General features: G+C 34.6%; 1 protein-coding gene across 1 annotated transcript; it reads left to right on the top strand.

The window, feature by feature from the left end:
- The first annotated feature begins 7,286 nt into the window (after positions 1 to 7,286).
- Positions 7,287 to 9,547, top strand: sox19a (SRY-box transcription factor 19a). Its single transcript, XM_056457725.1, has 2 exons — positions 7,287 to 8,190; positions 8,279 to 9,547. Exons 1-2 carry the CDS (start codon positions 7,544 to 7,546, stop codon positions 8,523 to 8,525), a joined length of 894 nt encoding a protein of 297 aa, XP_056313700.1. The 5' UTR covers positions 7,287 to 7,543; the 3' UTR covers positions 8,526 to 9,547.
- The last annotated feature ends 10,211 nt before the right edge of the window (positions 9,548 to 19,758 follow it).

Raw genomic sequence — 19,758 nt, 5'->3', positions numbered from 1 at the left:
CCGTTTCCTAGTTCTGATTATAAAAAACATTCACATATTTTAGTTAGTGTCGCAGTTCAGTGTTTTTAAAATAACAAGTCTCAGCATTTTCACTTGTGGTGATGTGGAGAGAACCTTACATAATTGTAAAGTGATTTGGGTGTATGGCGGCACACAATAAATGCACATTACTTGGATTTTTTTCTGGTGAGCTAGCGCATTGACTACATTATAATGTTCAAATTCAAACTTGGTATATATTTACTTTACAGTTTCAGATATGGATGTCAGTGGCTGCCAGTTTCTTTTGTGTTCAACAGAAGAAAGAAACCTGCAAAGGTTGGAAACTATTTGAGTTCCAACCTGCAAAGGTTGGAAACTACATAAAAAATATTTTTGGGTGATCTATCCTGCATATCTCAAATTTACTTTTGTATTTTACAGGCATAATCTAGTTTGAGTCCCCTATCTTTTATTACATAAACATTTTGAATTGCTAACACTGATCTTGCAGTTTAATTACAAATTGATATAGTATTCTATATATTTTATATATACATTTTTATTAAAGGTTTTTAATTTGGCATTGCACCATGTTGTCATAAAATGTAAATCCACAGAATATCTTGGTTGAAAGACACCAGACGTTTTAGTATATTGTACTATATAGTATATTGTTAAGTTTTAGTATGTTTTCTTACAATGTACACTACCAGTCAAACATTTGGGGTCAGTTTTTTTATTATTTTTATTATTATTATTATTATTATTATTAATTTTATTTAATAGTTTAAATAAAATTATTCTGTTCATCAAGGCAGCATTTATTAACTGTAAAAAATGCATACTTACTGAATATTTATTTATTGTATTTTTAAATGAAACTATTAGTCAAGTTATTATTGCTTTTATTACTATTACCATGAATAATAATAACAATATTAGACAATATAATATAATATAGACAAACAATATTTTATACTGCGATAACATTTCACAATTTTACTGTTTGTTATGTTTTTGATGAAATAAATGCAGCCTTGGTGAGCAGGAGAAGCTTATTTTAAAACATTTAAAAATCACACTGAGCCCAAACTTTAGACCGGTAGTGTACCTAACTGAACAACGACTATAAGTAAGCCAATAAAGATTTATCATTAAATAACTGTTATTGTTGAACAATTGGAACAACAACTTGCATGCAAAATTCTCCCAAAAATAAAAAAGTCATCAGTTACTCTTGAACTCGAGAAAACATTTGTTGGATACTGGTGACCATTTACATCAATAATATTTGTTTTTCATACTATGAATGTCAAAGGGTACTGCTTTACAGCATTCGTCAAAACATTCCTAAAAAAAAAATACTCAAAGGGTAGCATTTTTCTTTGTGGGTGGTGGGGGGTGAACTATCCTTATCACTTATGATTTATCTACTGTTGTACACCTCACCGCAACACTATTATTATTAGTTTAGAATTATTATGATTGCTATTTTAATTATTATTAATAATAAGATTAATAATTATTACTGAATTATTATAATGTGTAGTAATCATACCTATACAAGTGAATTGGTCCTGTAATTCATAGAAACAATATGTCCTTTTTCTATAATTTGAGCCTCTTTAGGAGTTGCTAAAAGTTGACAGATTTATGAAAATTGCTTAAAATGCTGCTTTAGGGTAATCTGAAAAGCTGCTAAACCGAACAATAAACTTGAAGGTTTGTGAGCTACTGTAATGCCTGTTTTCAACACTGGAGGGACACAAATTCACACAGCTGATCTACAAATATAACTGCAATAGTTCCAAAGACAAAAACAAAACCCAAACTTAAATAGTGTTTGCCTTTTAAAGTATACGCCTAGTAAAATCTAATCTAATATTTGTAAGTACCTGAAGGTCTCTATTGCCAACACTAAACTACATCTGGTTAGTGCTGAAAAAGAAAGCTGGTAAAACTTTAGGCCACAGTTCACGGTATTACCAAACCATTAACAACACTACTAGCTTAATATACTACTACTAGCAATAGAAAGGCAGAAGTTGAGTTTAGGTTTTGGGCAGGATTAGGGATGCAGAATATAAAGTAAGATCATACTTTATAACTAGTTCATATCTTAATAATAGGCAGGTAATGAGCCAGTAGTTAATATCATGAATTGTGACCTAAACCAAAGTGTTACCAGAAAGTTTTGTGTTGCCTTTGAACAGAAAAAAAAACTCTATGCCAATCCACAAATATTACATTTCACTAAAATAAAGTCGTCTGGAAGAGTTGCGCAGTAATGAACGAAATGTTTTTTCCTCTTCGTCAGCTTCATCCCCATGGCTATTCGGTGGCACCTCACCATCAACGGCAGTTTCTCGCACAGCGTAGGTGGCCTTCGAGCCTCCCCACCCCCCCTTCTGTGGCCATAGTGTTTGTGGGGCATGGTGATTTTGCAAGTGGGAGGCTCGTAAAGGCCTGGCTGGACTACCGGGCAGTGTGATGGATGGAGGGAAGGCCGCAGACTCCATTTACATGAGAACAGAAGCCGGAGAGCTGCTGAATAGAGGGGCTTTCAATCTGCTTGTCATTGAAAAAGCTTAAGAACTTTCTCCAGCGACTAACCAACCCCCCCTGTTCCTCTGCCCTCTCTCTCTTACTTTCTTCTTTCTTCTCTAACCCCCTTTTTTCCCCCCTTGCTGTCTCTCTAGCTTTTCTTCCAGCACCGTCCTCCTCCCCTCCCTCTGTTCATCGCTCTTTCTTTTCTCTCGATCACCCCCTCCACCACCACCTCCCTACTTCATTTTTTCCTCTCTCTTTTATCTCCGACCATCCAATCTGTCATTCTGGATCTCTGCGTCTCTCGCATGTATGATGTTTGGCTTCTTTCAGGCTTTCTCTGGACTCTACAGCTCTCTAGCGAGGCCCCCACTTAAATTTTGATTTGATTGTCGACACAACACCAGGAGACATCAGTGTGTTTCCTCTCTTTATTCTCCTGCTCTTGCTTATAATGAGACTGATCCCATACATGAGAATGACTCATGCACAATAGCTCCGGCACACTCCATATTCAGCCTCCACATAAAGTAAGGTTAATTGTATAATAAGTGTGTGACAATGACCTGCGACAATGGCTCGAGTCAATATTGACGCCGTACAGTGGGGTTTTGCAGCATCAGGCCGTGAGCCAGTGAAAAACAGCAGTTCAAGTGTGACGTGAATGATTTTTTTTCGTTCTTTTACGTTTTCGGTTTGAGGTAACACCACCTGTTGCTCTTCTGCGGAATTTCAGCATTTTAGGTTTCAGTCACTCAACGCGTCTCAAAGCCAGAGGAAACATCCTAATCCAATTGGAGATTTTGGTTTTACAACCTGTGGTTTAACACAAAGACAATGGATGGCCCTTGCTCGCTAACATCGTCAATTTTATACACTTTCCATGTTAACTTTGTATCGACATACCTAAAATTGTTTGTACAATAGTGCTTGTCGATATATAAATTGATAGATCTAACAAATTAATAATTACTTGAATTTTTATTTTATCGTCAAGCAAAATGCAATATGGCAGCAAAAGGATTTTTAAGAAGCAGTGCCTTACACTGCAACAAAGAAATTCCATAATTATAATTTTGCATAGTTGTAAGTATATTCACAAAGGTTCTTTAACGCATTATTTTCAGGTCTGGCATCCTCAAAAACACTAATTATTTTTAGATACAGGTAAAGATAAAAATAGATGCAATGCTATACAGTGCTCAGCATAATTGAGTCCAGCCCATTTTGAACATGAATATTTTTCTCCATTTCTCAGTGAATATAGGCATATATTTAATAAAATAATATTTTAGTCACCAAACAAATTTAGAAATTGAAATATAACACAATTAAAAAGCTTCTCTTGTTTTAAAATCTCTCTTTTTTAAAATATGTATTTATTATTCTTTCTATAACATATAAATTTGGGTGTGCTCGTTTTTGGACCGTTATCGTAAGTTATTTTGTTAGATAAGCTCCAGATTTGGCTTCAGTACTGACTCATATAATGTATATGCACAAATATAATATTGTTTAACTTCCTATTAAAGATATAAATTTAAAAGAGATTTGTGAGGGGTGTACTTATATATGCTGAGCACTGTATTTCAAATTTACATTTGTATTTTACAGGCATAATCTAGTTTGACTAAGTCCCATATCTTTTACTGCATAAACATTTTAAATTGCTAACATTGATCTTGCAGTTTAATGAACAAATTGATATAGTATACTATATATTTTCTATATACATTTTTCATTAAAGGTTTTAAATTTTGCATTGCACCATGTTGTATTTGAAGGTCAAAAAATGTACATGTGCATAATGTATATATGTTATATATGCTGAGAACTGTGCATTTAAGACAAAAAAGGGGTTTCGAGTTTTAAAATAATAATGTAGTTTTTTTTTGTATTTTTAGAGAATACATCCTATTACATTTGAATTTATTCAATTATTATAATAATCATTATTATTAAAGTCCTGTCTCTGAGTGAATAATTCTAAACATTATACATTTTACTATGATTTACAGAAAAAAACCCAGGGAAATGTCACTCAGTGCAAAAAAATGTAAAAAGTGTATATGCCAAAATATCTTGTCATGCACATATATAAAATACTATATTAAAGCATCACAGTGCAGCCCCCGAAAATTAATTAACTGTAAAATTCAGTTTATGTCTTTTACTTGGCCACGAATCAGTTTTGCCCATTTGCCAAACATGTTACAATACATTACGTTAAATTACTTCATAAGGATTTTTACATTTGAAGAGTTTTTCTAAGCCTCCTGTGTTTGTTCGATTATTTCACTTTAAAGTTAAGTAAGCTAGTAAGTAAAGTTTATTCATAAAGCACATTTAACTTCAGTTTGGCACTGACCAAAGTGCTGAACAAAACCATAACACACATTTTAAAGCAGTACAATAACAATAAAAGTAATAATAAGAATAATAGTATTACGACAACAATGCACAATAAAGATTAGATGTGTCTGAAGTCTAGACTTAAAAATAGAGAGCAAAGAAGCACTAGTAATGTCCAAGAAGCACTCGTAATGTCCATGGGAATGAAAATATTCCATTCTTTGCCATAAAAGTGAAATTGTTGAACTTGCACACAGAGCCCTGAGAACAATAGTAATTTCATTTCAACCCTTCATTTGATTTTCCCAAAAAGTTACGTGAATCTAGATTAGTAGATGCTTGCGTTACTGTTTTTACATTAAAAAAAATCACAAGTTTCATTTGATGTGAACCTCAAAATAAAAGTTTTATTGTGTCGCTGGGTTATGTTCTAACCATGCATTACAAATTAGCTCTGTACCACTAAATTCTTTAAGCATCCTCAAATCTGTTACTACATTGGTAGCTGATACAAACAGAACAAACCTAAACAAATTACAAATATGTTCCGACTCTATTAGCAAAATGACCCTCAGCCTGCATTATATGTGTCATCAATGATTAAACAGGAGAAAGCAGAACAAAAGGGAAGAGAAAGGGCTAAAGAAACTCCTCATCCTGTTCTGGATGCATTTGTTTGCTGATTTAAAAGTAATGCAGTCTATTGAACAGTAACTTTTCATAAGTTGTTAAAGTGAACCTAATGAAGTCATTTTTATAACAGCTTTTTTGGAGGCCTTATAGGAACATTCAGATGATGTGTTAGTACAAGCTAAACTCAGAGGGGGGGAGTTCATTGTCACACTTCTTACTGATGGTCAGTCGTAGTGGCTGTGTTTGGGGATGCAGGGCTCACAATAGAAGTGTGAAGTGATGCCTATAGAAACTAATGTGTATGGATGGTTGGGTGATAAGGAGTAACTACTCACACCTGCGGTCATTAGAGAAGACGACTCACTGGGTTGGAAGACACCAGAGTTCAGTCGAATCAGGGAAGATAGCTGAAAGTGAAACAAGAAACAAAAAGTTTTCCACCTATCCATATTTCTATTAAAAGTGCTTTGTTTACAGTTTACTTTTTTATATTTACTTTTTCAGAAATCTATAAATACAAAATAACCTACAGACAAAAGAGCACCGTCCTATTGAAATGAACTTTGTAAATGAATTCCATAATTATAATTGTAAATACCATCACTGTGGGGTTTCCTAGATCACTGACGAAACACAATTCTCGACTTCTTGAATAATGAGCACATATTTTCATCAACATATAATAATTTATACCATTTTGTTGTTAGATTACGCACCAATCATGCTAACTCTACTTTTAATTTAATGATAAAATATCCTTTGTCATGATGACAACATATTATTGTGAACTCGTCATGATATAATAAATTACTCTTTTGTCAGTAGCTATTCAAATCAAGACAATGCAGTGATTTGCAAAGTAAACTTGTTACAAAAATAATAATAATATGCTGGCATCATGTCTGAAAAAACTAAAACCATTGTATAGTAACAATAAAATCTATTTTAAACTATATAAAAGGTTAACCTTGTTGCTTTTTTATCTTAAAACTTTAAAGCATCCTGTAATAAGTTTACTTTTGATATATATAAAAATACATACATATATATATATATATATATATATATATATATATATATATATATATATATATATATATATATAAATAAATAAATAAAGTTAAAAGTTGTATATTAGATGCAAATTAGATAAAAAATAGAATGAAAAATAGAATAGAATAGAATTCTATTTTTATCTAATTTGCATCTAATATACAACTTTTAACTTTGTTAACTTTATATATATATATATATATATATAGAGAGAGAGAGAGAGAGAGAGAGAGAGAGAGAGAGAGAGAGAGAAAAGCAATTTTTATGGAAATTTTTGTAAAACAATTTAATGGACTGACCCAAAGTTTAGTAGACGGTCACCTGTCACGTCTTATTTAAAATAATTAAAATGAGGGAAAGTAGCCATAATTAATATTTGAGTTATTTACAATTTCACCGAGTTGTAAAGCACGCAAGTCTGAAAAACAACAACAAACAAAACATTTAACAAGTGAAACTGATTAACATCGTGCAACTGACGTCTAATGGTTTTGTGGTGAAACAAATCTAATAAGGTGGCTACTGTAAAACAAAGCGTTATATTGTAAAGTCCGTTTAAAGAGTTGCAGGTGAAGACAGAAACTCTTCTCCCCAAAACCGAGTCCTCCTCCTGCTCTTGGCCTCTCCACATTCACCGCACCCCTTCTTTAGTGATGCTAATGTGCAGAGAAAGAAAGCAGCTGGAGGCGGACAGTGATGAAATTCTATTATCACTCAAGCACTGAAAGAGTTGCAGGCAGGACGCACAGCGAGCTCAGCTCGGACCTCTTTCGCTTTTAGGCAAACTAACGTCACTTCAGAACTTGTTGCTTGTGTTCAGGCGTTTACAAACCCCTCTGCTTATAGTCTCAGACGGTTCGCTCTCGTTTTGGACGCACGTGTTCACGAAACGTTTAGCGTCAGTGGATTTGATTTTAAGCTATTTTTTAGTTTTAAGGTGATACTCCGGTATCACCACTAACTTCTGTTGGCAGCCATGTACAGCATGCTGGAGCACGACATGAAGTCCGCCGTGCCACCGACGCACCAGAGCGCGCAGGGGATGACCCAGCTGAACGGTGGAGTGACCCACGGATCCGCCAAACCGGCTGTCAACAGCCAACAACAGCAGAGTAGCGATCCTATGGATAAAGTTAAAAGGCCCATGAACGCGTTTATGGTGTGGTCTCGGGGTCAGAGGCGCAAAATGGCACAGGAGAACCCAAAAATGCACAACTCTGAAATCAGCAAGCGCCTGGGCGCCGAGTGGAAGCTGTTGACGGACGCGGAGAAACGACCCTTTATTGATGAAGCCAAGCGGCTCCGCGCGCTGCACATGAAGGAGTACCCAGATTACAAATACAAACCCCGTCGTAAGACGAAGCCCGTGCTGAAAAAGGACAACCCGGCTGCTAAGTATCCTCTGTCAGCCGGTAACTTACTGGCGGCAGCCGCGGCTCAAGGGTCAGGTGGAAGCCCGAGGATGGACAGCTACGGCTGGGGTCACACCGGTGGTTACCCCGGCATGCAGACCGATGCGCTGGGCTACAGTCAGCAGCTGCACCGCTACGATTTGTCCGCCCTGCAGTATCCATCCGCCATGGCCACCGCACAGACCTACATGAATGGTGCCAACTCCTACAAGTAAGTTTACAATTGCTCTTGCGTGCTTTGTAATAACATAATATTCACTAAATAAGTGTACTCATAGTCTTTTCTTGGTTCCCTCCAGCCCCATGTCCTATAGCAGCACTCCACAGCAGCCCAGCCCAGTCATGTCCATGGTGAAACCAGAGCAGGTGTCTCACTCTCCCACCGGAGCCCACAGCCACCAGCGGGGTCCTTTACAAGGAGACCTGAGGGACATGATTAGCATGTATATCCCTGGAGGAGACACCACAGACAGTGGAGCACAGAGAGGCTACTCTAACATCCAACAGCATTACCTCACCGGTACGGCGCCTCTCACACACATCTGATCAGGAAACTTTCTTTACCTTCCTGTTTCGGGTCTGGAGAGCCACCGATGTTGGGTGAAGATGCGTGAACATTAACTTGATACTGTAAAAAAGGATGAGGGTGTGTGGACACATGGTCGAACTGGAAAACCCAAGGCAGCTGGACTTCTGGCCTTGTTGAAGTGCCTCAGAATATATTGTGTGGAATGTGTGTCACCCCTTTCTATCACAGTTTTTTTTAAGGTCCATGTCTTTGTTTTCTGTTTAGCATTCAATGATTTTGTCATTGAGGCCCGGTGCACTGTTGGGACTGCTTGTAGTAGTAAAGTGACACTTTTTTTTCTGTAATAAACTAGCCGTTGAGTTGAGCCAACCAGTTGACTGGTTGAACAGCTTATGATTTGCATGGTAAACCAGCTAGTTTAATTTCTCACTGATTTCAAAGGCATGGTTGTGAACACTATATAGGGAAAGAAGGGAATGGAGCACACATTCCCTCAGTCGCTGCTTGTCCTGATGATCTAAACACCTCAAAATGAATCTCCCAACTTTTAAGCTTTCGTACCATAAGACTCTGTAACATTGTGCTGCTCTTCATTGTTTAGGTAAATGCAAAATTTGAAATGCACAGCGGTTTAGACATTTTTGTTAGTGTAGGTTCATGTATGCCATGAGGTTCAACAGATTTTTGTTGCATTAAAAGTGAAAAATGAAATAGAGATCCCGCTTAGAGGGATTTGACTGTATTTTCTATTAAAAAAGAACAATTAATTCTCAACTGCTCTGAGAAATAGAAGATTGTGAATAGAAGAGTTGTGTAAAAAGGGGAGTCAAAACGTTTTGAATAATGTTCATTAAAAAAGAAACCTTTATGAGCTTGTTAAAAGACTGTTTGACTAAGAATGTATTGTTGTGAAATGTTTTTTTATTATTATTTTACTTTTACGCCCTTATAGTAAGGGTTAATAATCTTGTTTGTGACTTGACAACCTTGACAGAAAAACCACAAAAAAAATGTAATAAAGTATTTTATTATTTTTGTACACTCGTCTTTCGTCTTTTGTTTACATTATATTCAAATATGAAAATTCAATTCATCTTTCTTTCTATAGCACTTTTACAATGTAGATTGCGTCAAAGCAGCTTAACATAGTTCTAGTACAGTCCAGATTTCAGAGTTGAAGTTCAGTTTAGTTCATTTCAGTGTGGTTTAAATTTCACTGCTGGAAGTTCAAACACTGAAGAGCAAAGCAATGCTACTTTTTTATTTTAATTTTACGGTGAGAACAATAATGTAATGCTTTAGAAAAACTATTTCAGTATGCGTTACACAACATTAATAATCAGTCTAAAAAATCTAATTTGATTTTGTAGATCAAAAAAAAGACGCAATGTGTTGCAAAAATAGAGATAATAATAATAATAATAATAATAATAATAATAAAAACATCTTAAGCAAAATGAACCCTAGACATAAGTCCTCTTAGAATTACTCTAAATTTTCTGAACTGATAACAGGATTATGGCAGCGGGCCCCAGAAATGTTGAGGCCTCAAGCTACAGGTTATTAAAAACTTTCTGGTACTTATATAATTAGCATTTCATCTGTTCTTTTCCATTTTACACATTCAGTTTGATTCAAAAACACTTTAGACTGTGAAATTCAAAAGCAGAAATTGCTGGCAAGTGAGCCTCGAGTTTGTTTAACGATAACATGGCAGGTGCTGCTTTACTATGGCGCCACAACCTACACACTTTCACGCATTAGACGATAATGTGATAAGCGAGACAGCCCAGCCCAAACACATAGTCCTTTATTGCGAAATTACTGAAACGAGCATTTTCCAATGATTAATCAAAACTCACTTGGATATACTATATGAGCCTTTCCCATTTAAAAGCGAATCGCTCCATTCAGCGGACCCGCTTAATTCGTCGTTAATACGATACCGGGCTTGTGGACCAGACATTAACGCGTTTAAGTCGATATGACTAATATTATAATGAGCTAAAACGCACCAAATTAAGCAAGTAAAGGGAACAATGAGAGTAGAGGACACTGGTTTGGGAGGGACGGGGCCTTGGTGTTGGCGAGTGCTGAGAGGACATCTGACCTCCATCACCTAACCCCGAGAAGAAAGTGGACATCGATTAAAACTGATAAAAGTTAGGAGGATCAAAACACAGAGGTCGGAAGAATATCCCTCCCTTTCTCTCGTTTTTTTCATACTTTACCCGCTTTTTCCAGGAGAGAAAGCGAGTGGCTGTCCGGGCCGTAATTGGCCGTTTCGGAGGCTCATTGTCCTGCGCTTTTGAGCACGCAGGTGCGCGCAGTAAAAGCGCGCGGTTCTCAGCGCCTCTTATGCTCGCCTTTGTTCTCCTTTCTCTCGCTCTCCTACCGGGCAGAAAATTAGCGTTGCATTGAGTGCCTCGTCTCCCCTCTCTCAGCAGTCCCGAGCTTAACCCGCTCGCTGCTCCCCGCTATTCTCATGGTAATGGTGCAGTCAGGACCGGCTAATCGGGGGTGGAGGGGAGGGGAGGACTGAGGGGGAGATGCCGAGGAAGAAGAGTTTTGAAAGGGGGATGGGAGTTATAAACACTCGCGCAGATGACGACAAATATAGTCCCATAAATGCTATTACAGGAAGCTGGACAGAGAAGGAAGACGTCTATAAAGTCAACAGGTGTTTTAAAAAAGGGTTAGTATAAGTGATTTTGTATGAGGGGGCCAAGCTCTGTTTTTGATCAGACTGAACAATAAAGTTCTTTGAAATTAATATAAGAAGAATCTACAGGGTGGGCCATTTATATGGATACACCTTAATACACTTGTTGGGAATTTCACAAGAAAAACAATGATGTGCTTGGTTTTAAACGAAACTTTATTCTTTCATGAGTTATTTACAAGCCCCCCTCACATATACTAATGTGCCACAAACAAGACGTTAATATCACCAACCATTCCCATTTTATTAAGGTGTATCCATATAAATGGCCCACCCTGTATATCCATACAACATGAGAAAGAGATATCCCATATGTCTATGCACAGGTGAATTAGAAGTCATACTGATATTTTTTGGGGTTATAAACACAAATGTCTAGGTGGTGAAAATATCAAGAGATGGATCAAGTAAAAAGGTATTATCGATACTTAAAAAATATGTATATATTCATAAAGAACTATTTTTAAATAATATTTTTTTAAATTACTTTGAATAATTGAAAGATATGGAAAGGGACACACAAAAGGCTTACTTATAATGTCAAAACAATTTAATTCCATTTTGAAAAAACTTCAACAAAAGTTCAACCAACAAACATCAGGAGGCCATTTTGTCATGAATAGGAAAACACAAAACAGGAAGGTTCTGTCTTAACCTTTTCATGAAAGTCTCTTTGTTTTAATAGGAGATACTCTGACCTTGAGGAAAATACACTTTTAGTGCACGATAAATGTAGCAACCATAAGAAAACACATTGGAAGTTAATTATAATTGTACTCTGCAGATGATATATTAAAAACCTGAAAATATATTGGATTTAAAAAATAAATAAATTAAATTAAATCTATCCACTCATTTTTATCGTCCTGTCTTTTTATTTAATGTATTGTTTGTTCTAAATTGTGAAAATTCTGTACCAGCCTGTTAAGTAGGCTATACATTGCAAGGGTACAATTCATGAAGCCATAGAGAACATCAGCTAGTCTTTTAAGTTTGTTTTGATATTAACATCTTATTTTCAGAATTAATCAGTTGGCAAACTCCAAAACCGAGTGACCATTGTGTGTGTGTGTGTGTGTGTGTGTGTGTGCTCATGTGGGGGTTCAGTTGAAGGGGGAGCCAGATTTTCTTGTTGAAAGCATAAGATCTCCTAGCAACAAACAGAGGCTTCCACAGGTTGTTCCCAAAGCAACAGCAATCCCCCAAACTAACCCCAAAACTCAGCCCCACACCCACCAGACAGAGAGAGATCAGACTCCACAATTTCACATCAACAACATTTAAATGGCCGTGTGCTTACACAACTGAAACTATTTATCTATCAGAGCATTTATAATATCTTGATACTATTGATTTGATAATATCACAGTTTTAATTGGATGTACTTAAAAAAACCTTTGATAGTTTCTCATGTACACTTGCCTCATTTTTATTCGTTTAATTTAATCTTACAACAGATTTGATGGTATTTTCATTTAATCATGAATTGACCGTATTGGGTCAAAGTCAGTTAAAAGGCATTACAACATTATTCCTAACAATGAGCAGGTGTTGGGGAAAGTTACTTTTGAAAGTAGCGCATTAAAATATCAAGTTACTCCCCAAAAAAGTAGTGGTGTTACTTAGTTATGTTTTTATGGTAAGTAATGTGTTATGTTGGGTTACTTTTGCCTTACTTTTTATTACCTGGCTGAGGCGTGATCTCTTTCAAAACTAGTTTTTTTTGTTAACTTTATTTATTGAACACAAGTGAAGAGCATTCGCTGTATACAAATGTCCAATTTCTGCTTTTTTTCCCCTTTAAACAATTCTATGAACATTTAACCCCCTCCCCCACACACACAAACACACACACTCAAAAAATCATTACTGCTGCTTGTTCAAACTACCTGTTAAAAATGAGCTGACACAACACAATTCTTGCAATTTATTTGGCTAATTTAGTTGTTTTAAGTTCAGTTCACTTAAATTTGTAAGCCACTAAGTTATCTTAAGCGTTTTTTTGTTGGGACAACATGAAGGAATTGTGTTAGTCCAACTAGCTGGTTAAAGGATTTGTAGTTCCCAACATGCTTTGTGTGGGATTGAATTAAGAGAAGAAAATGTTGACAATAAAAGTAATCTTAGGTGTTTAAGGTTATTAGAAAGACTTGTTAGAGTTTAATCTTCACTTTAGTTTGAAGATTTAGAAGAGTTTCATGTAATGCTTTGAGTTTTGAGATTACCACCTTGCAGAAGCACCCATGCTTTGGGTGTTGGCAGCTTAATTAGCAAAAATGCAGTTTGCTGCTTTGCTTAGTGAGCAATAAATGTCCTCAAATTATTTCTGAGATCAGTCTCAATCAACTGTATCTAATGGCTCTTTTAGTTCATTTAGAATAACTTTGAATAAAACTAAGAGACTTCGAAATGTACAACACATAATAGACATCCATGATGTCATCAAACCTTTGATTTTAACTTAAATAAAAATACAAATGTATTTCAACTTTCATTTGATAAAATCATGTTGGACCAACTCAATTGCATTTAATCGTGTAAATAGTTTTTTAGTGCTAAATAAATTTATTGGATGGAAATCCTGCCCTCAACTAAACTGAGCTCATCCAATGAGTTATTTGTTTGAGGGCACATACACATAGCCAGTATTTTTGTAAAACATTTAACAGATGACGGAGTGGACAAAAATAAATAAATAACAATACAAAATTCAATTATATACAATTATATATATATATATATATATATATATATATATATATATATATATATACAGTTTACTTATTTACTATATATATATATATATATATATATATATATATATATATATATATATATATATATATATATATATATATATATATATATATATATATATATATATATATATATATATATATATATATAGTAAATAAGTAAATAAAATAATAGTAATGCAATGCAGGGCAAAGTAAAATAAGTAAATAAATAAGTAAATAAAATAAACAGTTACATTAACAATAATCTGCTATCTAATTCTTGGTGATTGTAATTTTGGTTGTGCTGAATTGGACCAGTGAGTCCAATTTAGGGCATGACAATACCGGAGTATAAATGCAATAGTGAGGGCTAATTCTAACCTTTAAATGATTTCTTAAATAATCACTTCAAGAGGTGTTAAATCATCAAAATAATTTAGTATTGGCCTCCAATGAGTATAAAACTTACGAGATGAGGCTCTATAAGAGAACTTAATCTCCAATTTCAGAAGACTTAAAATGTCTCTTTTAGAACCTGTATTAACATAAAAAAATAGAGGAGTTCAAACAACGCACTGTATAACACACAACTACATTTACTTTTAAAAAACACATCAAAAAACAATATTTTAGGATAATGTTATCTGAGAACTACCTGACCCCAGAACTCTGCATGCCGTATATACAGATTATTGAAAGTTTAAAGCAATGTGTTATTGCTTTTTTGTACTATTTGTCTTGAGTAAAATCACTGTTCATTAGGACAATCCCCTTTTCCTTTCCTTCTATGTGTTAAAATTAATGAACACGTTGTCTCATTGACTGCGTGATTCATTATGACTAAGTTATTTTTGAAAAGATAATTAATTAAACTAAAAAGTAACTCACATTACATTTTCAAAAAAGTAACTCAAATATTACTACTTATTTTTTTTACAGTAATGCGTTATTTTACCTTTTACTTAAAAAAGTATTATTACGTACCTCGCGTTACTTGTAATGCATTACCCCCAACACTGACAAAGAGTACAGCATCAAGTTTTTCCTTTTGTTATATATAACATCATTCATTCATTCGTTCATTCATTCATTTTCCTTCGGCTTGGTCTCTTTATTCATCAGGGGTCGCAACAGCGGAATGAACCGCCAACTTATCCAGCATATGTTTTACGCAGCGGATGCCCTTCCAGCTGCAACCTAGTATTGGGAAACAACCATACACACTCATTCACTCACACACACTATGGCCAATTTAGTTTATTCAACTCCCCTATGGCGCATGTCTTTGGACTGTGGGGGAAATCGAAGCACCCGGAGGAAACCCACAAGAAAAAGGGGAGAACATGCAAACTCCACACAGAAATGCCAACTGACCCAGCCGGGACTCGAACCAGCAACCTTCTTGCTGTGAGGTGACAGTGCTAACCAGTGAGCCACCGTATCACCCTTATATCATAATGTCTCCTGTTTAATTACTTTACTGATCCAACATTGTAGCTATCATACATTTTTACTATGATTTACACTTACTAAAATGTCAGTGTAACAAAAGTTTATGTAACAAAACGTCTTTTGATCATATTTTAAAACAAATCTTTGATGATATGTTAGTAAATATAAAGGAACATATTAAAAAAACAACTCTATTTAAGGATGACAGTGCAGTTCTGATATACGAATTGAAGGTCATTTTATATCTTTAAAGATTAACTGAGGAAAGCAGTTTTTAAAGTTTTAGTTTTCTCTCAACCTGTGCAATCAACACTATAAAACACGATTACTTGCTTACTCCCAGGGCCATTTATATTGAAGTTGATATTTAGCTGCTCCATATTGGTGTTTTGTAACATCTAGTTTTTATGAGGTGGGTCGTTAGCTCATCCCCCAACCTGGAGGACCAGGACATACACACATACACAATGGACAATTTAGCTTACCCAATTCACCTATACTGCACATGTTTTTGGGCTCCCAGCTGCAACCAAGTACTGGGAAACACCCATACACTTACCCAATTTATCAACACCGCATGTTTTTGGACTGTGGGGGAAACCTGAGCACCCAGAAGAAACCCACGCGAAAAAGGGGAGAACATGCAAACTCCACACAGAAATGCCAACTGACCCAGCCGGGACTCGAACCAGCCAACTTCTTGTTGTAAGGTGACAATGCTAACCACTAAGCCCACTATGTTTCCCCAAACAAAGTGATTAGTTGACTTTATTTTTAAAAAGTGAGTAAAATTAGCAGAATTATCAATATTAACAGTCAACAATTAACATTAACAGGCTGACTTAATTTATTTTTAAGTAAAGTCAACTAGTCACTTTTAAGGCAATGGGCTTACTCACTTTAAGTAAGTAATATTTTTGTACAGTGAGACAAATTAGTTACAAGAAAACTGCAAAAACCTGAATAAAGCATGGAATTGTAGAAAAACAGACATATTATTTTGTGGGAAACTAATCATCTTTGTTTTATTAACAACTTTCAGTCATTTTTTGTTTACAGTTTGCCTTTAGCAGAATATATAGCGATTTTCCTCTAATGTAAGTATGGTAAACCACAATAAATGAAAACATGTATTTAACCAGACGAGGTCTAATTTTGTCTCAATATGCATGTTTGTGGCTCGGCAGGACACAGTTGCTATGCTCCAGTTCAGAGCTACAATAGAGAGCAGGACCAACCGCATACTTATGCACTACTGTTTGCTTGAATGCCACCAAGAGCATTATTATGGTTGACTTACATGCTCAAACGACAACAAAAAAAAGCAAAGAGAAGTAGTGCAGGTTTGTCTGTGCAGAAGTCAGATTGTAGGTGTGGCGCTTGTTCGTGAGAGCGCAATATAACAAACATTCGCCACAGAGGGATTGCGCAAGAAACCACCTGATGACTGACAAGAAAAACTCAACTAATGAGCAGAATATCGTCACAATCAGATTTACTAACGTCACACAGAAATCCTACTGTTAGTGAGTCATCAGTTGAATCAGTTGAGTGAAACAACACAGTTTCAGAGTTTTAGGGGGACAACCTAATAGTTTTATGTTCAGTCTACTTAAGTCTGTAAAAACGAATAAGTCAACTTAATTCCTTAAAATCGACTGTGTGGAACATTTAGTTTTGTTTTCTTGTCCGTATTGCCTCTTCTTGTTGAATCACTGAATACCTCCTCAATTGTAAATCACTTTGGACAAAAGCATCTGCTAAATGACTAAATGTAAATGTTATATTGTCTTTATAATTGAAATTACTAAGAAGTGACTTTTTGTAAATATCATTTAGATGCATGCATTATTACACTCAAAAAATATTTTTACTGCTTGTTCAAACTACTTGATTATAATGAGCTGAATCAACACAATTCTTGAGATTTTTTTTCGGACAACTTAATTGTTTTAAGTTCAATCAACTCATTTGTAAAAAAACAATGATGTTAACCTAATCGATTTGTGTTGGGACTAGACATGGAACGATAACCGTTTTCAAGGTATACCGCAGTTTGGAAAATCAAGGTTTTAAAACAGCCAAAATTTCCTGCTATATCGTTCCTAAGGTATGTGTAAGATTTTTTATTTACGTTTTGTTTTTTATTAGTTTTTTAGGAAAGCAGTATCTCCAGCAGAAAAGATCTTTAAAGATGTCATTTTAAATTGCAGAAGTCTTTACCGATGTTTGCTGCTCTAAAACATTATAAATGTTTCTCAAAATATCATATATTGTGTTTAAAAGGGTAAAAAGTTTCGGTTTTTCACCCAGACCTTTAAAAAGAGCATTTATTAGAGCAATAATCACAATACTGTGAAACTGTGATATTTTTATTCAAGGTTATCATACCGTCAGAAATTTATACCGGCCTATCCCTAGTTGGGACAACATGAATGAATTGCGTGGTACCCTGCATTTTTTACAGTGTATCGCAACAATTTATTTCGTTAGACATTAAGATTTAATAGAATTAGCTGATATTATATATTTAATGGTGTATGTTAATTTCCTGGGTTTCTATATTTAGATTGCATCTGCTGTCAACAAATGCTCACTTAAAGACTACACAATAAGATTTTTGTTAAAATGATTAACAATGACATTGTTCACACTAGTTTACAGTCAATGTTAATATAAGTCAACTTAAGCGTTACAAAGCGATTACTTAGTCAAAAAATGATTTTTGCTGCTTGTTCAAACTACTTATTTAAAATGAACTGAATCAACACAATTCTTGAGCTTTTTAGGGGGGACAACTTAAATTATGTTTAAACTACTTAAATAATAAAAAAACAATAAGGTTAACTAAATTGATGTGTGTTGAGACAACATGAAGAAATTGTGTGGAACCCAGCATTTTTTACGGTGTACCAAAGTCGTCAACTAGATGATTTTATGACAAAGGTTTCACTCACTTTAAGTAAAATAGCTAATAGTTTTTTAAAGGGTATCAACTAAAGTTACTGTAATGTTAATGAATGAAACTGTATAGTGTCAACAATAAAATAAAAAAAAAATGTTAAAATCAAAAAATACTTTATACTGTAGATAATACTGTTGCAATAATTGATTTATTAGTATTTTGCTTTATCAAAATTGTATAAGTTATAGTATAAATATTTTGTACTGTAAAAAGTGTCTCTTTGCCATTAAAAGGTGAGAAAACCTGTTGCCCTAAAATTTAGTATCATTTTGAAAATGTGCATAATTATAAAAAAAATAAGTCAACTTACCAGTTTTACAAGTTACAAAGGGTTTACTTACTTTTTAAAATAGTCAACTTGTTGCTTTTAAGGCAATGGTTTCACTCACTTTTTAAATAAAATAGCTAATCACTTTTTACAGTGCACTTTAAAAAGGAAGTAAACGCTTTGTAACTTGGAACTGATATAAGTTGACTTAATTTGACTTATTCTGATATTTTTAAAAGTTGATGGACAGTGAACTAACATGAACAATGTCATTGTTAATAATTTTAACAAAAATCTTATTGTGTAGTCTTTAAGTGAGCATTTGTTCAGCGTATACAATCTAAATATAAAACACAGGAAATTAACAGGCACTATTAAATATATAATATCAGATAATTCTATTAAATCTTAATGGCTAACGAAATATAATGTTGTGATACAACAATTGTACTGTAATATTAATGAATGAAATATTGCAAAGTGTCAACAATAAAATAAAATAAAAGAATTTCCATTTCCATACTGTAGATAAAAATGTTGCAATGATTAGTGTTATTAGTATTTTGCTTTAAAAATTGTATAAATCTTTAATATCAGCCAGTTGTCAGTTATCATGAATTATCTAAACAATATTCATTATCATATAATCTCTTGAAATATAGAAATTGTTAAATAATAACATTACTTCACTGTATTTAAAAAAGCAATCTAAAACACTATAAAGTGCAACAATGAAGTGTTTCTGTTTGCTAGAAAGATTTTAATAAAGCTCCACATGCGTGGTTTGCTGACGTCTCCTAACCTAAATCTGCTTGATAAACTGGATTTCTATTCCAGTAGTTGTTCTTAACATATACACATTCCAGTCACTAACTTTCTGCTTCACGTGAATTCATCTTGGCCAGACAGACAAATATTCAAGATTGATTGTGGGTATGATGGCTGAAGTGTGGCCTTTCCACACCTTTCTTTTTTATCTCTTTCACTATCTTGCTCTCTCGTTCACACATATTTTGTTTTAACATGCAAACAACACGTCATTTCAGGGTACTCTTTTCGCTAAACTTTATCAGCTCACAGGTGGAACACAAGAGAAGAGTGTTAG

The sequence above is a fragment of the Danio aesculapii genome, chromosome 5, assembly GCF_903798145.1.
Source record: "Danio aesculapii chromosome 5, fDanAes4.1, whole genome shotgun sequence".
Lineage (NCBI taxonomy): Eukaryota > Metazoa > Chordata > Actinopteri > Cypriniformes > Danionidae > Danio > Danio aesculapii.
Note: the sequence above shows the minus strand (reverse complement) of the source record. Positions and strands in the feature narration are given on the sequence as shown.